Here is a 24,949-nt window from a genome sequence, read left to right as displayed (position 1 = left end):
CTACAGACCTTATTCAGATTTCTCCAGGTTTTATATGCCCTTGTGTGTACATAGTTATGTGCAATTTTATCATGACGCTAATTCATTTTTGAAATTTTTACTTTTTTGACCTTTTTTTAATAGAAGGAAAATACTCAAGCTAGAGCGTTAAGTAGTACTAACATACCTATGCTCATTTTTTCCTAGTTAGTTAAAAGGTTATGAGTTTATTTTGATATTATCCCCCCAAAACCCCCAACATTTGATTAATAGAACTAATACTACAGAATATTCATAAACTCTGAAAACATGGGCAAATACTTTTTATGTTTCCAGACTTTAAGGACACCCTATATAGATTGATCCTGAAAGTCAGACTTTTTTTTTTTTTTAATCCTTGGTAACTAGTTGACACTCGTGGAATTGACCACTATCATCAGCAAACATTCATTTAGTTTCTAACGTGCTGGGTTTTCTGATGGGCATCAGATATATTCTCCTTTAACACTTTGTAACACAGAATTCCGACAGTTCAGTCTTGTGACTGCCAGAAAACAGTCTTGAACTCTGCCACCCAGCATTTATTAAAAGTCCAGTTGAGAGAATTCACTGGTGGTCCGTTGGTTAGGACTTGGTGCTTTCGCTGCTAGGGCCTGGGTTCGATCCCTGGTGGGGGAACAAAGGTCCTGCACGCTGTGCTGTGCGGCCCCCAAAAAAAAAAAAAGATAAGTCCAGCTGAGAGATTTATTGATGAGTATTTGAAGGAAGTGTAGTCTGTTCACTTCTCTAGAACCTAGAAATTGTAAGTTTTATTTGTAGATCAAGTTCTGGATCAACAGAAATCAGAACTTGGACTATATAGTGTTGGCCCTCATAGTATTGGTCTTATTGACTTAGCCTTTGCTCTAGTTAAGGAATATCGTAAGATAAAGCCACACAAAACTCAAATTTACGTATAACTTGAGGTATTTTTAAGAAAAGTTCACTTTAGTAGACTCATAAATATTACAAGATTTTCTTGTTCGTGGTTTTGATTTTTAATTGCTGGCTCTCCTGGAAGTCTATGCCTGTAAGTAATTTGTAATTTGGCCAAGACAGGAATTTAAGTGGGCCTACTGTGAGACAGTTTGTGGCATTAAGTAGCTTAGTCATGAGTTAGACATCCACCCAGCATTTGCACCCTAGCTCAAAGGGGCACTGCTGTAGAGTAACAAGTCTTGCAGTGATAAAAAAATTAGAGCGAGAAAATGGCTCTTGGAAGAAAACCAGGAAATGAAGTGCTCCAAGAAAATGATGGCTTTCAAGCAGAAAGTAAAAGTATGGGAGAAACTGCTATAATGGCATTCAGGAATATGAGAAATCTTGTACTGGAGGAGCTAATGTAGCTTAGTGAGCATGAACTGTGAAGTAGGAGAACCTTAGAAAATGTGGTAAATGTTTATTTACTGCTGGAAAGTTCCTCGGTTTAAAGGTACCTAATTTCTTCATTCACTTTTATTCCTGAGCATCCTGGATCTAGGAATCACTTGCTCTGTGGCTTTGGGCAAGTTGGGGGTGGGGGAGATGTGCTATTTGTTTTTTAAAAGCATTATTGCTTTGTTGTTGAGCTACTTGTTACGTATTTCCTATTGATAATCTTAGAAATAGTGGGTGACAACAGAGAAATACACTCTCTGCTTAGGAGTCTGTAAATGTTAAGACAAGTGAAGAGGTTTTCTTTTTTTAGTATTTATTTATTTTTATTTGGTTGTGCTGGGTCTTATGTGCAGCACGTGGGCTCCTTAGTTGTGGCATGCAAACTCTTAGTTGTAGCATGCGTGTGGGATCTAGTTCCCTGACCAGGGATTGAACCTGGGCCCCCTGCATTGGGAGCATGGAGTCTTAACCAGTGTGACACCAAGGAAGTCCCCAAATGAAGGGTTTTAAAGGGAGAAAAAAGCTTCTGAAATCTTTTTAGACACTAAAATGTGAAAAATCATTTTGTGTTTCTAAGACAAAACCAGTATAGAACTACCAAGTAAGGTATTGGGAGACAGGAGACTTGGCCTCTGATCCTGATTCTGCCAATAACTGGTTTTTGGCAAATCAATCACATTTGGTGCATAATAATGGAACATCTTTTTAAAAAAACAATAAACTAATTTTTACAGAATAGTTTTGGATCTACAAAAAGATTTTAAAGATAGTACAGAGTATTCCCATATAACCCATACCCAGTTTCTGCCATTACTAACAACATTAGTATAGTACATTTATTATAATTAATGAACCAATATTGATGAATAATTACCAACTAAAGCCCATATTTAATTCAGATTTCCTTTGTTTTTACTTGCTGCCCTTTTTCTGTTCCATGATACCACATTACATTTAGTCATCATGTCTCCTTAAGCTCCTCTTGGCTGTGACAGTTTTTAAGATTTTCTTTGTTTTTTGATGACCTTGACATATTTTGAGGACTACTGGTCAGATTATTTTGTAGCATGTCCCTCTATTGGGATTTCTTTGATGTTTTTCTCATGATGAGAGGGAATATGGATTTTTGGGAAGAAGACCACAGAAGTTAAAGTACTGTTTTCATCACATTGTATCAAGGGTACATACTATCAACATGACCTATTACTTTGGATGTTGACCTTGATCACCTGGCTGAGGTAGTGTTTGCTAGGTTTCTCCACTGTAAAGTTCTTGTTTTTCCCCCTTTCCATACTGTGCTCTTTGGAAGGACATCAATATCACTATGTGTAGCCCACACGTAAGGAGTGGGGGGTTATGTTCCACCTCCTTGACAGTGGAGTATATACATCCGTTACTTGGAATGTTTCTTCATGGGAAGTTTGTCTCTTCCTCATTTATTTATTTACTCAGTAATATATTTGTATAGATTCATGGGCATTTATTTTATACTTTGAGGTATAATCCAGTACCACTTATTTCGTTGCTTGTATTGTTCCAGCTTTGGCCATTGCTTTTTCTTGTGTTCCTTTGACATAGCCCCCATCACTGTGGGTGTTTTGTTTTTGTTTTGAACACTTCCCTTTGTGGCACTACAAGATGCTCCAGGCTCGTCTTGTATATTTCCTGCCCTAATCCTAGAGTCAGCCAAGGAACACTGTTTCCTTTTATTGGAGACAATATTGGAAACCAAGATCCCTGCTACTAGGTGTATTTATTGCTACTGGGGTGTAGCAGTTTCTTGTATGCCCTCTTAGCTGACAGAGCAAGGAAATATATGTGTGTATACTAACTGGTATATATACACATATCTATAAATACTTCTCTGTGTAACCCTCTGTATATTAAGATAAACATGAATTCATACTATAGTCTCTCTCACCCATTACCATGAGGATTATTTTAGCCTCTTTCCCTTGCTTATCTGTAAAATTCACACACCCAACACTGAAAGTGGCTCCCACAATCCATTTATTTAGTTGTTAAATTTTGATATACATATATAGCAGTATCCGAATTGTTAACCTGTATATTCATGTGAAACAACTTACTCAACTTGAACAGTGCTTTTGTACAGTCTGGTTTTACAGACTCCACTCATTTCCAGAGTTACTTAGGTTAACATCTTTCCCCTCCACCCCGTTCAGTGAGGTTGTTTTGTATATTCGTAATACAGTTAGATTGTTTTGTCACATCCTGTGTGCCATCCTTGGATCACTCAACCTCTTCAATGATTTTTTTAAAATTTTCATACATGGGGCTTCGCTGGTGGTGCAGTGGTTAAGGATCCACCTGCCAATGCAGGGGACACAGGTTCGAGCCCTGGTCCGGGAAGATCCCACATGCCATGGAGCAACTAAGCCCGTGTGCCACAACTGCTGAGCCTGTGCTCTAGAGCCCGCGAGCCACAACTGCTGAGCCTGCGTGCAACAACTACTGAAACCTGCACACCTAGGTCCCATGCTCCACACAAGAGAAGCCACCACAATGAGGAGCCTGTGCACCGCAACAAAGAGTAACCTCCCTCGCCGCAACTAGAGAAAGCCTTCATGCAGCAACGAAGACCCAATGTAGCCAAAAATAAATAAATAAATAAAATAAGTTTTAAAAAATATATTAAAAAAATTTTTTTTCATACATAAAGATTCATTCTTTGTGCTATAAAGTTTTACGGGATTTGAAAGATGGATAGTGTCATGTATCCATAATTATAGCATCATACAGAATGGTTTCACTGCCTAAGAAAGTCCCCTGTGCTTACCTATTCAACCTGACCCCCTCCCCTAAACCTCTGACAACCACTGACTTTTTTTTTTTTGGTATCTAGAGTTTTGCCTTTTTCAGAATGTGATCTAATTGGAATTCTATAGCATGTCGCCTTTTCAGACTGGCTTCTTTCAGTTAGCAATAGGCATTAAAGATTCATCCAAGTCTTTTTTTGGCTTGATAGCTCATTTTTTTTAATTGAAGTATAGTTTATAGTTTATTTACAATGTTGCATTAATTTCTGCTGTATGGCAAAGTGATTCATTTTAGATGACTCATCTTTTAATTTCTGAACAATATTCCATCGTATGGGTGTACTACAGTTTGTTTATTCATTCCCCTACTGAAGAACATTTTGGTTTCTTCACGTTTTGCGTGCTTATGGATAAAGCTGCTATAAACATTTGTGTGCGAGTTTTTGTGCATTCGTAAGCTTTCAGATCAGTTGGGCAAGTACCTGTGAGCATGATTGCTGAATCCTGTGGTAAGTCTATAGTTAGCTTTGTAAGAAATTGCCAAACTATGTTCCAGAGTGGCTGTACTATTTTGGATTTTCACCAGCAGTGAAATGAGAGTTCCCGTTACTTCACATCCTTGCCAGTTTTTTTTATCTTAGCCATGGTAATAGGTGTAGAGTATCTCATTGTTTTGTTTTATTTTATTTATTTTTTAAAATTTATTTATCTTTGGCTGTGTTTGGTCTTTATTGTTGCGTGTGGGCTTTCTCTAGTTGCAGCGAGTGGGGGTATTCTTCATTGCGGTGTGCGGGCTTCTCATTGCGGTGGCTTCTCTTGTTGCAGAGCACGGGCTCTAGGCTCGCGGGCTTCAGTAGTTGTGGCACGTGGGCTCAGTAGCTGTGGCTCAAGGGCTCTAGAGCACAGGCTCAGTAGTTGTGGCACATGGGCTTAGTTGCTCTGCGGGATGTGGGATCTTCCTGGACCAGGGATTGAACCCGTGTCCCCTGCATGGGCAGGCAAACTCTTAACCACTGCGCCACCAGGGAAGCCCTTTTTTTTAATTTTTAAAAATTTATTAAAAAAAAATAATGGTACAAAAAGGTTGAAAGTAAAAGAATTGGAAAAGATATACTGTGCAAATAATGTATCTTGCTTTTGATGTTGTATTGAAAGCTCATTGTCAAACCCAAGATCACTTAAAATTTCTCCTATGTTTCAGCTGTAAAGCATAATAGTGCACCATCCTTTTTGGACTCCATTTGATATAAGGAGTGTGGGTAGGAGGATTGAAAAGAGGGTGGATTTTGTTTCTTGGTAATACTGGGTTTTCATTAATGAAGCAGAGAATTAAGATCACCTTAAAATATATTGTCTTGAATTATTTGTAAGTGTGACCAGGTCTTTCACAAAACTTGAAATGTTTGGGCTGGCTTCATAGTGGCTCTTGGAACTAGACCTGTTTGCTATAGCAATTTCTCGGGAGTATTGGCAAATTACAAATGTTGAAATAGCATATGTAAAACTTGCAGTGGCTTAGGATCATCAGTGCACAGCTATGAGAATCGGTTTACCATGGTTTGGCAGTAGTGGTTCCTCCACAGCTTTAACAACCCTCTGGATGATGTGAAAGCTAACAGATATGTGCCTAAGACTTCTGAAAAACTGGGTCCTGCAACTCAGGGTGTAGGGGAAATGGTGGTGGAGCAAAGTGCATTTCCTGACGTTTGCTGGAGACTCCCTATCCCTTTGTTGTTCCTGACAGGGATGGTAGCCTTCTGCTACCTGAAAACTGTTTTCCTTTCATTGGGTCATTCTGCCTTGCCCACACAGATGCCTCATTTCTCAGGATCTTTGGTCCACCAACCAGGGCTAGCTGTCCTGTAGTTGCACTTTCCCTCACTAAACCCTACCTGAATCCCCTATTCCAGACCACTCCCTTTAGTACCCTTGCTGACTAGTCTTCCTGTCCTGTCTCTATCACACCTCCTCAGTATTCAACTACATTTTGTCTAGCGTAATAGAAATATGGGATATGAATTCTTTGACTCTTATTAGTTGTGATAATGAGTAAATGATTGGGTTATTTTCATTTTACTAAGTCTTTGTTATTAATATGTAAAGTAAAATTAGAGTCATACGTCAAGGGAGGTTTATGCGAAACAGTGTGCCTATGTGAAAGTGCTTTTATTAACTGGAAAACAAAGCACAAATTGATATTCATAAACCCTAATCAGTGGTTCTCAAAGTGTGATTCCTGAGCCAGCAGCCTTTGCATCCCCTGGAACTCGTTAGAAATGTGAAGTCCTAGCCCACTGGGCCCAGCCCACGTCTACCGAATCAGCAGGTTTAAAATTTTATTTTTAATTTTTTTAATCAATTTATTTATTTTTGGTGGTGTTGGGTCTTTGTCGCTGCACGCAGGCTTTCTCTAGTTGTAGCGAGTGGGGGCTACTTTTTGTTGCGGTGCACGGGCTTCTCATTGCGGTGGCTTCTCTCTTTTTAAATTTTTATTTATTTATTTTTGTCTGTGTTGGGTCTTCGTTTCTGTGCGAGGGCTTTCTCCAGTTGCGCTAAGCGGGGGCCACTCTTCATCTCAGTGTGCGGGCCTCTCACTGTCGCGGCCTCTCTTGTTGCGGAGCACAAGCTCCAGACGCGCAGGCTCAGTAGTTGTGGCTCACGGGCTTAGTTGCTCCGCGGCATGTGGGATCTTACCAGACCAGGGCTCGAACCCTTGTTCCCTGCATTGGCAGGCAGATTCTCAACCACTGCGCCACCAGAGAAGGCCGTGGCTTCTCTTGTTGCGGAGCAAGGGCTTTAGGCGCGCAAGCTTCAGTAGTTGTGGTATGCGGGCTCAGTAGTTGTGGCTCGTGGGCTCTAGAGCATAGGCTCAGTAGTTGTGGCGCACGGGCTTAGTTGCTCCACGGCATGTAGGATCTTCCTGGACCAAGGCTCAAACCCGTGTCCCCTGCATTGGCAGGCGGATTTCTTTTTTTGAATTTTATTTAATTTATTTTTTTATGTAGCAGGTTCTTATTAGTTATCCATTTTATACATATTAGTGTATATATGTCAATCCCAGTCTCCCAATTCATCCCACCACAACCACTCCCACTACCCCACCCCCGGCAGGCGGATTCTTAACCACTGCGCTACCAGGGAAGCCCCTAAAATCTTTTTTATTGTAGTAAAAACGCTTATCATAAGACTTACCATATTAACCATTATTAAGTTCAGTGGCATTAAGTACATTCTCATTGTTGTGCAGCTTTCACCTCCATCCATCTCCAGAGAGAACTCTTTTCGTCTTGGAGAATTGAAACTCTATACTACCTACTACCAAATCTTTTTGTGCATCCATGTGGCTCAGTTTTTATATCTTTAGGTCTGCGGTTTTGGGAAAGGGACCGACTACCATCCATGACAGTCTAATACAATACGTAAGGCACTTACAGGCTTAGAAAATAAGAGGTAAAGATAGCTGGTCTGTGGTTTAATATATTTTTTTGTTGAGTCTTAAGACACTAATTTAAAACCATACCTACACTTGATGGTCTTTGGACAAGAGCAGCAGCATCTAAATTAAGTGTTTTATCTGAGGCTAGTTAGCTCTTCTGTTACTTCATTGTAATGTTTTAACTCATTTAAACTAACCTGTAAAAGGGGCTTTGTCCATTGTAGAGCTCTTTACAAATGCAGGAAGTTAGTTTGAAATTGTATCTGAACACCCTAAATTTGTGTAGCCAACATGATATTCTATGTGGGGACACCTGTTTATGTTTGAGTTTTATTTTGAAATTTTTATTGAAATTGAATCTTTTAACTAACTGGTTTTAGGAAAACTGCTTTATCATTCTGGGTTCACTTTCTTTATCTGTAAACTGAAATATAATGAAGTTCTGATTTGAAAGCCTTAATTTTAGATAAGAGAGGGGTTAGTGGTCTTATACAATTTTTAAAAGGAGGTGATACATTTACCTGTACCCTTTTTTATATTTAGATCATGGAAGGGAAGCGGTTGCTGTGTGTGTTACTGGTCCTTGGAACTGCTCTGGTTCAGGCTCATGATGGACATGAGGATGATGTGATTGACATTGAGGATGACCTTGACGATGTCATTGAAGAGGTGGAAGACTCCAAACCAAAAGCAGATGCCAGCACTCCTCCATCTCCAAAGGTTTGAAGTGGTCTTTGACTCTATTCATTTTGGCTCTTGAGATAATCAAAGGATGAAGGTAAATTTTGGATCCTTATCACAGGGAAAGCAACATTTGCTAAAATTTTTATTGATATCTCTGTCAGCCTTTGTTATATTGTCCCAGAGATAAGTTATATGGATTGAATTCGAGGGCCAGCTATGAAAGTTTGAAAGCAAACCAAGAGAATAGATCCTACTGAGAAAGGAGTGTTGCTGAATATTACAATTCTTAATTCATTTTTATATTTAACACAGGTCACCTACAAAGCTCCAGTTCCAACAGGGGAAGTGTATTTTGCTGATTGCTTTGACAGAGGAACTCTGTCAGGGTAAGTGTTTCTTAGAGGAAAAAAATCTTAGAGGCAGACATCATATAAATAAGATGGAATAGTGTATTCCTTTTTGGATATTATTTTATATAGTGAAATGTCTAACTATTTTATATCTTTCGTCCCTTTTAGGAAAATAGTGTTTTAGAACATGTGGTTCTTGCTTTCATTTCTTTTCCCTTCACCCTGTATTTTGTTCTTTGAGAAAGTTATTTTCTCTTGAGTCTTAAAAGGTGAAATTATTTCATGGGTTTGGTACTTTTTCTTACAGGTTTTTGAGTTGAGTACAATATATTATCACTACTTGAATGACACATTTAAAAGTTGAAAGTAGAGTGGTTAGGTAGGCTAAGAAGAGCTGTATAGTTCCTGTTTTTATTATTCTTTACATTGTTTCTTTTTACAGGCCAACTATAATTTGAATCTTAATTTAGGGGTATGTCTTAATTACAGGTGGATTTTATCCAAAGCCAAGAAAGATGACACTGATGACGAAATTGCCAAATATGATGGTGAGAGTTGCATTTGATTTAGATATAATAGCAGATTGATGTTTGATGTATTGCCATAGTATCTCTCAAGACTAGTTTAAAAGGAGTATGTATACATTTTAAGATTTTTCATTGGAAGTTTGCTTTCTTTGTGTGTTCCATTATATTTTATAGGGTTAGACCTGTTGAATGTTTATTTTTACACCATAAAATGGAAAGATAATTTATTACCCATGGTGCTGTATTTTGGAAATGGAAGGTCTTTTCTAGGCATTGGTAGAATGAATGTGCTATAGGTTTTTAAAAACCATATCCTAATATTTGTCAATTATGTGTGTTTAATATTAATAGACCAGCTCTCAGAGGTAAATGGAACATGTTAAACATTTGTCAGTATGATGGATTTGCACAGCTTGGAGTTTTGTTTGTTACGATTTCAGGATCTTCAGAGGTGTAATTAGGGAGTGGGACCTTTTTTGTTGTCTTGCAGGAAAATGGGAGGTAGATGAAATGAAGGAAACAAAACTTCCAGGCGATAAAGGACTTGTATTGATGTCTCGAGCCAAGCATCATGCTATCTCTGCTAAACTGAACAAGCCCTTCATCTTTGATACCAAGCCTCTCATTATTCAGTGAGTGAAACACTTGCTTGAGAGACCCTTTCTAGGAAGAGTGAAGACATTATATTATAAAACTAATTACTCTATGTAAAAAGAAATTATGAGAATAATTAAATGCTACAGTAGGAATTTTAGGATGTATTTAAGCATCCTGTAATGCAACATTTTTTTCATGCCCAATAAATTATTTTGAAATAAATCAGCTGTTTTTCCTACTGATAGCAAATGAACTTCTGGATTTTGCAAACAGTATTTACTGGGAATCTGCATTAAGATTTAATTTTCTTTTACTTAATTTAATTTGGGGGGATTGGGTAAGTATAACAATAGAAGATGGAATCTTCACATCTGACCTGTGATAAAACATGTGACCAAAGTGGGGGAAAGGGAAATAAATTAAGAAATTTGATCTTTCTAAATGCCATATGGTCTCTGCCTTTCTCTCTGAAATTAGGTATGAGGTTAATTTCCAAAATGGAATAGAATGTGGTGGTGCCTATGTGAAGCTACTTTCCAAAACCCCAGAGCTCAACCTGGTAGGTACTTCCTATTTCTTTATGTGGCCACCCGCAGTTACCTTTTAAGAATCTCAGAGAAAAGGAAAGAAAATTTTCTAAGACCTGTGAAAATAAGGCCGTTTTTCCTGCTGTTGAAATATTTTGGAGGTTTGAAATACTGACTTTGACATTTCTGTGCTTTTTATTTGAAATGTAAATTTCAAAGCTGTTTTGTTTTATCCTTGGTTTCTGTCCTGTGTAATTTTTAGTTTTAGCAAACTTATTTCTTTGTTTTATGAAAGAAGCAGTAACTATCTAGGTATATACATTATTTTGTGTTTTTAAGCACTTTCATACATTCTCATGTAAAATTTCCCGGTAATTTCTGGTTATTCCTTTTCACTGGTATCTATACAAACCTCATAAATGAATAAACTTTTCCTTTAATAGGACACTATTTGGAATTTTATAAGAGGACATATCACACTTTTGAAAGGTTGCCTTTCAACACTTTGAGTTACTTAATCCATTTTTGTTTCTGAAGGATCAGTTCCACGACAAGACCCCTTACACGATTATGTTTGGTCCAGATAAATGTGGAGAGGACTATAAATTGCACTTCATCTTTCGCCACAAAAACCCCAAAACGGGTGTATATGAAGAAAAGCATGCTAAGAGGCCAGATGCAGATCTGAAGACCTATTTTACTGATAAGAAAACACATCTTTATACATTAAGTAAGAAAAACTATTAATAAATTTTGGGTTTTATGGCACTACACATTTATCATCCATTTAATTTAAAGATTGTAAGCCTGCAAATAAGAATCTCTGTTGACTTAATATCTTAGTAGTGAGAAGAACTTAATTTCTCAGCACTAAAACGTCTCTTCCTTAGGTTGAATTGAGAGCTAGGGTTTGAAACAATTTTAAGAATAAGCTTGTATGTCCCATAAAGAGCTTCTTTGCTTGATCCTCACCTATCGTTTCCTCCCTTTGTTTATTTTCTTGTTGATGAGATGTTAAGTTATAGGACATACAATAGAAATATGTGTACAGTTTTTTTCAAAGTATCTTCTAGTTGAACTTGTTTGGACGCTCCAACACCTAGACAGTTGAGGTTAATCATTTGGACATTGGAATGGGTCTTTTTATTTAATGAAGTTTTTCCTGCTGCTTTGAGATCACATATAGACATGCCTCTTTTCCTAAAGAATGCAATAACCTTTCTTCTTTATAACAAAAGTAATATATATTCAGCATAGGAATTTAAAAGGAAAAAGAAAGCAAAAAGAAGACATTTAAAATTATCTGAAATATCAACACTGTGATATGTATTTGGCTATATGTGAATAAACATGTATATATGTATAGACACATGTAATTTTTATTAAAAGTTAAATGTGCTATATTTCACTTTTTCTCTTCACAAAAGCATGAGAATCTTTCTGTGAGAGTAGATAACACTGATAACATTGATAACCTTCATTGTCATTGAGGATAGCAGCCTAGTACTCTGTCATTTTCCATAGTACTCTGGATGTGCTGTGACCTAGTCAGTTGCCTATTAGGCATTTAGATGTAGGATCCAGGCTTTAGCATAATTCACACTTAAGATACCTTTATGGATTTAAAATTATGTTTGCATTCTTCACTGGATTCCAAAAGTACAACCTGAGTAGACACGTGGTTTAATAAACCACTGTAATTGAAATTTTGTGTAATTTGAAATTTGGGCAACATAGTGGTAATACCAACTCAAAAAATGAGGAAGTGGGCCTTTTCTGTTGGGGGACAGTTATAATAAATAAACTTATTTCCCTGTTGACTGGTGTGTAACCGTTTGTGTCAAACCAATATTGCATTAGTTTATGTACCTTTGGGGTTTTTTGATGTTTTTAATGTTCATACATGGAATCTTTTGGTGTGTAAAAATTTTACCTGTCATTTGTTTTAATTCCTAAAAACCTGAAGAACTAACATTTACGACTTACAGATAAGGAAAAAGCGTGCTAACTTGCCTAAGGCTCCATGACCATGTTCTAATGCCCAAGGTCTTTACGCCATGCTTCTACTTTCTGTTAGAAATATGATTGTTTGTGTTGTGGTAAAGAGAGCTTGGGAATGAGTGGCTAATTAACTTCTTTAAATTGCATTTAATTTTTTCAGTCTTGAATCCAGATAATAGTTTTGAAATATTAGTGGACCAGTCTGTTGTAAACAGTGGGAATCTGTTAAATGACATGACTCCTCCTGTAAATCCTTCACGTGAAATTGAGGACCCAGAAGACCGGAAGCCTGAAGATTGGGATGAAAGACCAAAAATACCAGATCCTGATGCTGTCAAGCCAGATGACTGGTGAGTCTTTGGGACCTGTCTTTGAATGCAGTGGAGCATTTCATACATTCCATTTGGCTTGAACAGTTGAATGGTGGTTGAAATCTGATAATTTGGATAATCTGTGATGCAGTCTAAATGTTAGGAAAAATGTAGACTACTATAGCTGAAAATAGTAGTGACCACCTAGTGATCACTAGGGCCATCGTGATCATCTGGGCTGCCTCATACCATTTTACAAGCCACCAAATGCTGAAACTGATGATAGAGTTTGCCTGTGGTGACACGCTTGGTTTGTGGCAGAACCTCGGGTCTTTTGGCCTGGCCTTTCCAATGCTTCTATGAATTCACATTTAAAGCTGGAGTCCTAAAATTTTAAATTTTAATTTGAAAAATAACCTTTTTCCTATTTAAACAATACTCAGGAGATCTCTGCTCTGTGTTGGGCACTGGAATACAAAACCACACCAGCTGCATACACAACTCCCAGTCTAGTTGTGAGACAGGCACTTGAAGTTGGCATGCATGGGGTGAATGGTCTAACGTGTTACTTGTGACCAGAGCACCAGGTATACCTAACTTCCATAGTTTCTTGGAGTTGGGCAAATCAAATTGAGAACTGAAAGTGGGCAAGAGTTAACTAACTGGTGAAGATGGGAAATGGTATTCCCTGGTTGAAGGAGAATATCATGTGCAAAAGTAGAGGAATAGGAGTGAGCTTAACACGTGTGAGGGAAATTGAGTAGCCTTTTACATAAGGTGCAAATTGGAGAGTGGTAAGAAAAGAAAACAGGTGGGTTGTACTCTTGTATGTGACCATCTTTGAACTCTGGTGTGGTGACTTTTGGAAATGTCAGGAAGTGAACAAACAGAAGTGATAAAACTGATCTTCCACTTGTAAGTATCCTCTTAGGCTTCACAGTTAAATTCTAGTTGATACTTTTATGCTGCACTGGTGTAGTGGGTGAGTTTATTTGTATATTTGGTGAACATTAGATTTTGACTCAGCCTTGTTCAGTATTGTATTCCTTAACTAGCTGTTTTATTTTGGGGGTGGAGAAGTGAATGATACACAAGTTTAAGTTCTCACACAATTTTAAACTAGCAAAGTTCAAAAACAAGCATAATCCTGACCAAGAATAGAAGATGTCTCTGCTTACCAGCTAAAGTGGCTCTAACAATAACTGCATAAAGCTTTGAAATTAGGTACTTCTTGATGAACTTTTAAGGGTAACTGTTTGAGTCATAATTCACATGCTAAAATCCACCCTTTAAAGTATACAGTTCAGTGGTTTTACAGTATGTTCGCAGTGTTGTGCAACCATCACCACTGTCTAATTCCAGAACATTTTTATCACCCAAAAAGAAGCCCATACCCATGAAGCAGTTACTCCCTATTTCTCCCTTCCACCAGCCCCTGGCAACCACTAATCTGCCTTCTGTCTCTGTGGGTTTGCCCATTCTGGATATAGAATAATATAATATGTGGTCCTTTGTGTCTAGCTTCTTTTGCTCAGCATAATGTTTTTAAGACTCATCCATGTTGAAGCATGGATTAGTACTTCATTCCTTTTTATGACTGAAGACTGTTCCATTGTGTGGATAATACCACATTTTATTTATCCATTCCTCATTTGATTGACATTTAGGGTGTTTCCCTTTTTTGGCTATGGTTATGAATAATGCTGCTATGAACATTCATGTATAGGTTTTTGGGTGAATATACGTTTTCATTTCTCTTGGGTATATTCCTAGGAGTGGAATTGTTGGGTCATATGGTAATGATGTTTAACTTTTTGAGGGACTGCCAAACTGTTTTCCAAAGTGGCTGTACCATTTTGCTTGCTCACAATCAATGTATGAGGGTTTCATTTTCTCCACATCCTTGCCAATACTTAGTTTTATCAGTTTTTTTATTATAGCCATCCTACTGGGTATGAAGTGGTATCTTATTGTGGTTTTGGTTTGCATTTCCCTGATGGCTAATGATGTTGAACATATTTTCATGTGCTTATTGGGCATTTCTATGTCTGAAGAAATGTCTATTCAGATCCTTTGCTGGTTTTTAAATTGAGTTGTCTTTTTATTATTAGGTTGTAAGTGTTCTTTATAAATTCTGCATACTAGGCCCTTGTATATGATTTTAGATATTTCTAGGAGGAACTATTTTAAGTTTTTTGATTAAGTAAGGCCTACATATTTTTAGATTGCCCTGTTTAAGATTCACAAAGTGGGACCACATTGTGATTCTCTGGCCAATGTTGTCAGTAATTGGCTTTTTCTTTTGTGTTTAAGGGATGAAGATGCCCCTGCTAAGATTCCAGATGAAGACGCCACAAAGCCTGAAGGCTGGTTAGATGATGAGCCTGAATATGTACCTGATCCAGATGCAGAGAAGCCAGAGGATTGGTATGAGCTTTAATTAACTTTCGAAATTGCCTGCTTTTTTATTGAAGTAGAAGTTAATACTTAAATACAGCTAACTGCTCAAACTTAAGTGTAGAGCTCAACAAACTAAACTGATTACATTTTCATCTCTTTTTTTAAACACATCTGTCATGAAAAACCTTTACTACTGGATATGTGGAAACAAGATGATGCTCTGTAGTACAACATTGTGAAAGAATTTCTGCAGGATTTCAGGGAAGCTCTGGGGTAGCTTTTCACAGTCCTGCATCACAGAACCCATTTGTAGTTTGTTTTTATCTCCACAGGGATGAAGATATGGATGGAGAATGGGAGGCTCCTCAGATTGCCAACCCTAAGTGTGAGTCGGCTCCTGGGTGTGGTGTCTGGCAGCGACCTATGATTGACAACCCTAATTATAAGGGCAAATGGAAGCCGCCCATGATTGACAATCCTAACTACCAGGTTTGTACCTCTCTGTGGTTTCATAGATCTCTTTGTGTTCAGATAGAAGTTTTGTCTGTAGTGAGGCTGCCAGGTTGATCCCCTGTATTCAAACTATTGAACTAAAAACAAAGTAAACTTCAAAATTGAGAGAGAACTTATGTGTTAAGTGTTGAAAAGGTAAATCTAGAAACTAGAAAGAACTTTCATAATTGCTTTGTAACTTGTGTTTAAAAGCAAACAAAAAATGGAAAACTTGTGGTTTGGGCACCCTGCTGCCATGTGGATCCAACTTGGCAATCTCTGTGGTAGGGTGGATAGAGGATTGTGATGGGAGTTGGTTCCCTGACCACAAGTCAGGGAACACAAGTCAGCTCATTGCTTGACCTCAGTATCTTCAAGTATTAAAAGACTGTGAGGTTCAAATGAGATGGTAATACAGGTGGTGATATTTTAAAGCTTCAGGTTTACTATGGAAATGTAACACCTCAGACCCTGGTCTCACTTCTGTTTATGTTCTAGTCAAATTACTTAAAATCATTAATTTCTACTCTGTCACACTTCAAAATGTAAAGTGTAGGTCTGTATCTCTATGTATCCACTATGTATATACTTTTCTGTTTTTAAATATACTTGTGCAATCAATAAGATAAGTTAAAAATTGCCCTTTAGCTGTTTTGTTAATGGCCATTTAGGTGAATTGCCATTTTTGCTTTTAGAGTCCTTGCTGCAGTAATTTTCCTTGTAAATGTCTGAGTATATGTGGTAACTATTTCTCTAGGTAGTTATCTGAGGTGAAATATCTGGTTGAAGATTGTGTACATATTACATCACTACTGAAGGAGTCTGTACTGATTTATGCTCCCACTCCTACAAGCAGTTAGTTGATAAGAGTGGAGGCTGTTGGAATGTGCCAGGTAGAGCAAGGTGTTTGGATCAAGGTCATGGATGAAATTGAAAGTAGTTGGAGTCCAGATGTCTTAGAGGCATCAGTAGCATTTATTGTTTTCTTCCTCTTACTTAAGTTTTACAAAGTCAGCACTTAACTCGCAGGTAATGCAGAATTCATCTTAATTCTTATTTAGGTTCACCATAAATTTGTGATGATCATTATCTGAAATGATTTTTTAAAATATTTTCCTCTAGGGAATCTGGAAGCCCCGGAAAATACCAAATCCAGATTTCTTTGAAGATCTGGAGCCTTTCAAGATGACTCCTTTTAGTGCTATTGGTTTAGAACTGTGGTCTATGACCTCAGACATTTTTTTTGACAACTTTATTATTTCTGGTGATCGAAGAGTAGTTGACGATTGGGCCAATGATGGATGGGGTCTGAAGAAAGCTGCGGACGGGGCTGCTGAGGTTTGTGCTTGCTTGTTTCTTGTGCATTTGTGTCTTTTATTACAGGTAACTAATTGCTTCTGTTGTGAAAAGCTATCTTCTAAGATTTGTATTTTCCCTTTTTTGGGGATGTTGGCATAGAAAGTGTGACCTTTGTCTGCTAAAGACAAAATACTGGGGCTTTGGACATGATTTCATTAGGCTAATACAATGGCTTTAGAGTCTGTATTTGTGGTACGTGTAGGGTATTTTTTTTTTAATTGTGTTAAGATACATTTAACAGGGATTGACATATACACACTACTATGTATAAAAGAGATAACTAATAAAAGAACCTACTGTATTGCACAGGGAACTCTATTCAATTCTATTCTGTAATGACCTATATGGGAATAGACTCTAAAAAGAGTGGATATATGTATAATTAACTCACTTTGCTGTACAGCAGAAACTAACACAACATTGTAAATCAACTATACTCCAATTTAAAAGAATTTTTTTTAAAGATATGTAACAAAATTTGCCATTTAGGGTATATGTTAATACAGTCTTAAATACTGAATCTTGGTTCACCCAATAAATGGAATTTTCAAATAATTGGTCATAAGGCCAAGATGGGAATTGGAGAGACATTGAGATCAAGAAATTCTTCATTCACTGGTCCCTGAGGTTAAGGAAACCTTTGTAGGTGATTAAGAAGCCAGCTTTCACACCTAGGAGGGGGAAATCCCCTTGATGATAAAGAGAGCAGGAAAATCGAAATTTTTCTCTTATTTCCTTTTTACATTGTGTGAACATCTAGGCTTGAATCCTCTGAAAAAGGTGCCTGGGTAGTGCCATGCAGTAATTGAACAGTGGGACAGTACAGCCTATACTTAGTGTCAAAAGCCAAAACTTGAAATGAGTCCTGTCTTGTTTTTCAGCCAGGTGTAGTGGGGCAGATGATTGAGGCAGCCGAGGAGCGCCCATGGCTCTGGGTGGTCTACGTTTTGACCGTAGCTCTGCCCGTATTTCTTGTCATCCTCTTCTGCTGTTCTGGAAAGGTATGAGTCGTTTTTGTTTTTGTTTTGTTTTTTTATTTTGATTCACTCTTATATTGTTAAAAATAACTAAGATACGTTGCCTGAGGTTTTTCTTTGTAGCAGCTCAGTAGTGACTGGGCCACATTTGGTGTGGATTTCTTAAACCCTGTTCACTACTTTCAGTGGCCATTTATTGTGCCCAGATGGAAGTAGGATTGTTAGCCCCTCGGTTTCTAATAGTATTAGCCTACTATATTACTCTCCTTCACCTTTGGCAGAAGCTTTCTGAAAGAAAAGAAAAAAACAACTTAGAGATACAAAACTGAGCCATCTGGGCACAAACTAGCTTTTCCTTCTGGCATAGCTGTTTCTATTCATATACGTCATAATTCAGTCTTTGATTTCTCATTATCCATTTCTCCCTCAGCACCCCTACCCTCCCTTCCCCCGCAAAACACATGTAGGGCTGATATAGCCTCATTCTTTAGCCTTTGTTATATGCAATCAAAACAAAGAAAATTTTGTTTAGACCCTCTACTTCTACTAAATGAGGATTATGCTTCACCTTGCATTCAAGATGTCTTGTAACCTGATCCCCAATCTTCCTTTCCAGCCTTATCCCCCACCACTATTCTGCATATCTGTACCTCAGTCACCTTTGACTAGTTAGACTTGCACATTCCTGCCTGACCCCTTTGCTTCTACTGTTCCTTCTACTTTGAACCATACACATGCTCACTGAAGAGGAAGCTCTCAAGCAGGAATTCCATCTTACTCACTTCTTTGTATCTACCCCAGCGTGTAGCCTTTGTACAGAACTTTGCTCATAGGCCTTCAGTAATTATATGGTAACGTAATACATAAAACAAAACTGTCATGCTTTGGGGGAATATTTCAGAAACAGGCCAGTTCTGTGGAGTACAAGAAGACTGATGCTCCTCAACCAGATGTGAAGGAGGACGAAGAAGAAAAGGAAGAGGAAAAGGAAAAGGGAGATGAGGAGGAGGAAGGTGAAGAGAAACTTGGTAAGAAGTAGTCCCCAGAATATCTGCTTTAAACCAACATCCTAAGAAGACGTTTCAAACCCTTATAAGCAAGTTACTGTCAAGATTGTTTCAGACTCTAGAGGTGTGTTCTAAAGCTGATTTTCTAGTTACCAAAAACAAGTATAAGATTTTGCTCAGTTTTACTTTGTCTTCTGTCTTAGAAGAGAAGCAAAAAAGTGATGTTGAAGAAGATGGTGGCACTGTCAGTCAAGAGGAGGAAGATAGGAAACCTAAAGCAGAGGTAATAGAAAGGGGGAGAGTATATCTTAATGTTTCAAGCAACTCAGTGAAGGTACATTTAAGTAGAGAGTATTTTCATAGGGTAATAATTTTCAATGGCTGTGGCAGTAAAAATTCCATTACAGCCAATTTTGTAAAAGTGGAATTCTTAGCACTAAAAAATTAAATTTTTAAATTGCAAATTACATCTGAATCTCAAAAGTATTTTCTGTGCTGAAAATGGTTTTCTGTAATAAACAGAAGGTAAGGAAAGACTAACAAAATGCTTTCTAAGGTGGCAACTTCAGATTATTATTTTACAGTTCTGTCTCATCATCTTCCTCTCCTCACTGTGCCCTTAAAAATATTTATTGGACAAATCACTGCATTCTAAAATTTTTGTCCCTCTTGCTGATGGAGTCATTCTTTCGTTCATTCAATAAATATTTGTGGAGTACCCATTGTGTGCCAGGCATTGTTAGTGAACAAGATAGACAAAGATACGCTACGTCTGGGGAACTTAAATTCTAGTGGAAGGAAACAGACAGTAAGCAGTAGACGTTATAAGGAAGTAAATGAACAGTATGTTAAAAAGCAATGGGCTATGAAAAATAAAGAGTTGTACAGGAAAAGGTATTGGAAATGCTGGAGGCGGGGTGGGTTGTATGTAATGTTAAAGATGGTGGGTAGGCCTCAGTGGAGAGGTGACATTTGAGCAAAGACTTGAAAGAGGTAAAGGACTTTGCCATGGAGATGTCCATGGGAAGAGCATTCCTTGCAGAGAGAACAGCCTGTACAAGGGCCTGAAGTGGTAGTCTAGGTGGCCAACACGGCCAGTAGATTAAGAGGGTGGAGAAAAGGAACATGGGGAGGCTCCAGATTAGGTGAGGCCTCCTAGGCTGTTGTAGGGGCTTGGCTTTTCCTCCTAGTGAAATGGGCAGCCATTCTAGGCTTTGGGGCAAAGGAGTGATCAGATCTGATTACTCTGGCTGCTATGTTTTTCACAGACCAGGGAGAATCAAGGAGCCTAGTTAGGAGATTACTTTAATAATCCAGGCAAGATATGGTGGCTCAGAGCAGGGTGATAGAAGGATGTGAGCTTCTGACCTGGGTTTTCTGGTGGATTGGATATGAGGTATGAGGGAAAGAGAATAGTCCACACCTTTCTTACCAAGGTCCCTTTTCTAAGCACTGCTGTTTCATTTCTGATCCTTTCTGGAAACTACCCAGTTTCCATTTACAGCTACCACAACTCTGCCCTTCTACTGATAAAGGTCAATGCTGTTTATGTTTTCAGTGGACGTATTCTGTCTCAACTAGAATGCAGAGCTCTTTCAGGTAGGGGCCAGTCTGTTTTTATATTCCCCAAACTTCCTCACACAATAAGTGTGTGTAGAGTAGAAAGGGCACCGGGTTTGTAGTCTTGAGTTTTATATGGGACTCAGCTTCGATAGCCTTCAGTCCTTATGAATCTTTGCTTTCTCAGCCGCAAAGTAGGACTAATGTGTCCACAGGCCAGTAGATTATTCAGGATTAAGCAGGATAACATGTGAAAGCCTGTCTGGTCCTCTTTAAAGAAAATGCTTATAGGTTAGATTTAGAAAACAAAGACTGAATTAGAACACATACAATCCCACCACCTTTGAGCCAACATTGTTTTTGATGCATTTTCTTCTAATCATTTTTCTTTTCCTGTTTTTCCTCAGATGGGTTATACTCAGCCTGGCTCATTTGAAAACTTGGTGAACTTTTACTTTTTTAAAAAAGATGCTAATTATAGTGAATTTCTTGTTTTGTCAACCAACAGGAGGATGAAATTTTGAACAGATCACCAAGAAACAGAAAGCCGCGAAGAGAGTGAAACAATCTTAAGAACTTGATCTGTGATTTCCTCTCCCTGCCCTTCCCCTGCAAAGTGTGGGTCCTAGGAGAGGACCTGGCACATCTTAGGTTGAAACTCAGAAAACCTTCAGAGTCACCATCAACAGGTTCCAGCTGAACACTAGCCCGTGTAATTTTAAACATCTAGCAGTAAATTGCAGTTGTGACATAAAGGACCCTGTTTCTGTAGAAAGAAAGCATTTAACATAATGGTTGTGAAATGTAACATGAAGCAACTAACTTGTATTTTTTTGTTTTTAAACATCTTTGTTTTTTAAAATAGAGTGATAGAACTTTGTCAGTCTTTAAAAATCTTGGCTTAATTTAATATATTAATCTGTCCATGCAGAAATAACACCAACCTTTAAAAATGCTAGGGGGCTGAATTTGAAGTAACTGATTTTGTTTTTTAAGTTTGGTATTACAAAACGTTCACGTGTCTTTGTCCCTTAAAATTGATAATAATGTTTAAAGTGCAGTCATTTGTGGTTATAATCTTGTTTTGCTTGCTTCCATTATTCAATTCCTCCTAAGGAAATTGAGGAGAGTGATTGGATGGAAGCCCAAATTTATATAAAGGTTCTGTTAAAATTGTATTAAAAATAGACATACAAAAAGAAAATAACTTTTCACTTGATGTTGGTTAGGCCATGAAGTATGTGTGTTCTTTTGCCTTTGGAACAGCTCAGTTCCCAGACAGCTTTGCAGTTAGTGGAGGAGGCGGCATAATGTGGCGCTCGGGCATTCATTCTTCACACCCTGGGAGTGTCTGGGCTCCAGCCTTCTCAAGCAGGTGGCTTCTTAAGGAACGCTACCAGAGTAGATGCAGATGTTTTCATCACATCTTCCACTGTGTTGACACTGTTTTACCTTCTCAATTTCCCCAAATTCCCAGCTTTCTTCTCTGCTATGCATTGTCTTCACAGCGCAGCTTGCAGTCCGTTGCTGAAAATGCTTATGAGCTCTGCATAGTGTTAAGCTTTACTGTGATTATGTGTATGTTTCTTCTTCCTTTATTAAGCAGACCCACACCTTTCCAGGGTCAAAGTACATGATAGAATAGTGTCCTTCATCTTTACCATTTCTTTTACTCCGTGTAAAGACTTTAGAAGTCTAATCCAGAGGCGAGCCAATTCAGAATTGACTGTAATTGAACACAGGCTAAAAGTATTTATGGAGGAGTGACTTTTAGCATGAGTTTTCTGATTTTTGTAGCTGCTAAATCTTTTAAGTCTTTATTTGCAGTTCATGTAACAGTTCTGTCTTAAATTACGTGATAAAGTAGTCCTGTTCAAAATTTTTTTTAAGTACGTGGCTTGTATACTTTTTAAGAAATGATGTTAGGTTTGTTTTTTCATGTGGAATGCAGATGGGTGCTATCAGAGCCTCTCCCCCATCACTATAGCGTAATAACATCTTTATTACACCACACTGAAATGTATTCAGAATTAGATTTTTTTTTTAGCTTTATTGTTTCTTCAGAGGTGTTTCAAATGTACCGATGATACTGTTCCTTGCACTGAATATATAAACACTCCAGAGTGTTTATATTGGGGAGATATTGGGGAGGAAGTATATTCGTAAAAGATGAAGGCTGTATCTGTTTATTTTGTTTATCTTCAGTTTTTTACTGGTTCACTTAAATTCTTATGAGGGTGGGATGCATTTTTCTTACTGTTCAGTGCTTTATCCTTTTCATCTGTTGTTCTGTGGTCACAGTGACCTTAGCTATGTAGCAGACTTTCCCAAATGTATTGAGTGCAAATAAACAGTTACTTAGCAAGACCTGAAAATATGTCTGCAGGTTTCTCCTTGAAGCAAGTGTGTGGGATCATTGCATTTCCAGAAATCTGCCTTATTCACCCTCCATTGACATTACGGTTTCTTCCAGCTGAGCTGTGGAATAACAAGTATAAATCAGTAGACTGTTCATTTGCCTTTCCAAGGGTAATTTGGCAACGTTTGTCCAAAAAAAGAAAGACAAAACAAAAAGTCATTTCTTGGTTTTCTTTCCACTCTTTGTTGAAGGTGCAGCCTTCTGATTAGAAGTCTGACACATTAATGAATGACCAGCAGCAGTATTCAGCTCTTTAAAAGGCACTTACATTATGATTTTACATGCTGGTTATTTGTCCCATTGTTGTAAAATGCCCACTCCATCAGATGTGTTGCTCAGTTTCTCTCATCCATAAAATACTCTTCACTTTTCTCAAATTGTTGCGTTACTAAATGGTATTACATTAAAGCCCTGTGTTAAGCATCTGCTTTTGACTGACCTTCTTTCATAATAACCTTCAATTTGTGTGTTTTACTGGTTCAATAGAGGGTTGATCTTCCTTTAATTGACTACTACATGAAATTTTCTAATATGCAGAAACTGTCATGGATGGTGAAATAATTACTACATCTCACCACGTGGATTTGAATATAATTCAGAGTAGGCTTTGCATCCTTTTCCTGCTGGATTGGGGTTCAGTAGTTTCAGTTCTATAATAGGTATAGCAGCTCAGAAAGGGAATGGTAATTTGTAGATTATTCTTTGAGATTTATAGGAACCATTCGACTTTTAAACATTTACTAGAAGATAAATCTTTGTTCAGAATCAGACTCCATCTTTTATATATTCCTACATATTTCAGGGATATTTTTGAACATTAGGCCATAACTTTTTTATGCAGTATTATTAGGCTTTTGAATTGCTTACTGAAGAGTACACAAAATATACTGCTCCTAGTTACGATTATCTTTCCCACTAGAAAAGAAATTTAATTCTGGTGTAAAATTTATGTTTGAAGAATGCTAAAAGCAAGACTATGTTATGGTGTTCATGAGCCCTAAGCACTTTTGCCTTGGCGGGCCACTTGTATTTTTTACTGCATTTGTATAAAAACAAGTACTATTTGAATAAGGACTCAATTTTTTCTTCTGATTTTAAAATAAAACATTTTCATTGGCCTAGTAATAAGTCACTGTACCAAAGTTTGAGCTGTTTATGGTGTCTCTCATTGTGCAGCCTTTTGGCACCTCCTGTTTAACTTTTTAGCAGATAGGGTGCCAATACCTGTCTCTAGTTTGTCTTGGCCCAACAGAGACAGTCTGTAGTTTCATTGCTCCTGTTTTTTTCCCCTAGTCTCCCACTCCCTTTGCCTACTAGGTATAATACTAGACTGTAATTGTCTTTAGTTGTATTTTGTTGAGACTCAGTTTTACCTAACAGACCATCTTTTAAATGTAAAGCTTGCAGGCCAGGCTCCCTGTTTTTTTACTGAAGCATCATCCTTTGCAGTTCTACCCCCCACCCCGCCCCAGAAAAGGAGCTACACTCCTTCACATCCTCTTCTTCCTGTCTGCTAGGGCTTTTGTAGTAATTGAACTTCTGAAATTTGTTCACACTTTTATATAAGGGAAGATTATATAGTCTCGATGATTCAGAACAGCGCAAGAAACCTCTTCCTTCACCTCACCCGTGTACAATTCTTACCAATTGTGAGGCTGAATGTGACCCGTGAGGTCGAACGAAAACAGCTGACACTGAAAAACCGTGGATACTTTTTAGCTTATCAAAGCCGCATTTAAGAAGCTACAGGAGGAATAAAATGATGAAGCGCTATGGTGCCAGGAGCGTCTGGATCTGGCGGGTTACGCCGCGCCGACTGCCCGTCTTTCTGCGGCGGACCCGGAAGGGCCTGTCCGCGTGAGGCGGCGTTTAGAGCCGGCTCTTGTCGGTCACTTACATGGGTGAGGAGGACTGAAGCCCGCCCACCTGCTTCCCTCCGCCTCACTTGAGAGTTCCTTTTAAACTGCGCACGGGAGCAGCCCCAGCGCGCCTCTTGCGTGCTAGGCCCCGCCCCTCGGGCGGCCCGCTCTTCCTTCTCTGATTGGCCGCAGTCCCTGTTCATCAGCTGTGACGCCGCTTTCGCCTGCCGGAGCCCCGCCCTTTTCCGAGAGCCCTGAAAACAATTTC

At 38.3% G+C, this 24,949-nt stretch overlaps 1 protein-coding gene across 2 annotated transcripts in view; it reads left to right on the top strand.

Moving 5' to 3' along the window:
• CANX (calnexin) overlaps positions 1-23,245 on the top strand; it is a 29,490-nt gene extending 6,245 nt beyond the window's left edge. The window contains exons 2-15 of one of the 2 annotated variants that reach the window (XM_082621292.1): positions 8,155-8,331; positions 8,608-8,681; positions 9,135-9,193; positions 9,663-9,804; positions 10,247-10,328; positions 10,834-11,026; positions 12,458-12,647; positions 14,922-15,035; positions 15,341-15,497; positions 16,623-16,838; positions 17,741-17,860; positions 18,738-18,864; positions 19,047-19,126; positions 20,912-23,245. In XM_082621292.1, the coding sequence (XP_082477418.1) occupies positions 8,158-8,331; positions 8,608-8,681; positions 9,135-9,193; positions 9,663-9,804; positions 10,247-10,328; positions 10,834-11,026; positions 12,458-12,647; positions 14,922-15,035; positions 15,341-15,497; positions 16,623-16,838; positions 17,741-17,860; positions 18,738-18,864; positions 19,047-19,126; positions 20,912-20,965 (1,782 nt within the window). In that variant the 5' untranslated portion in view covers positions 8,155-8,157 and the 3' untranslated portion in view covers positions 20,966-23,245. Of the gene's footprint in view, positions 1-8,154; positions 8,332-8,607; positions 8,682-9,134; positions 9,194-9,662; positions 9,805-10,246; positions 10,329-10,833; positions 11,027-12,457; positions 12,648-14,921; positions 15,036-15,340; positions 15,498-16,622; positions 16,839-17,740; positions 17,861-18,737; positions 18,865-19,046; positions 19,307-20,911 lie in introns of those variants that run through there. The other variant, XM_082621291.1, reaches the window with a different exon arrangement.
• Positions 23,246-24,949: the final 1,704 nt, after the last annotated feature.

This window comes from Mesoplodon mirus (genome assembly GCF_964341445.2).
Source record: "Mesoplodon mirus genome assembly, chromosome: 5".
NCBI classification, from domain to species: domain Eukaryota; kingdom Metazoa; phylum Chordata; class Mammalia; order Artiodactyla; family Ziphiidae; genus Mesoplodon; species Mesoplodon mirus.
The sequence above is the reverse complement of the archived record's forward strand: the minus strand, read 5'-3'. Positions and strand labels throughout refer to the sequence as shown.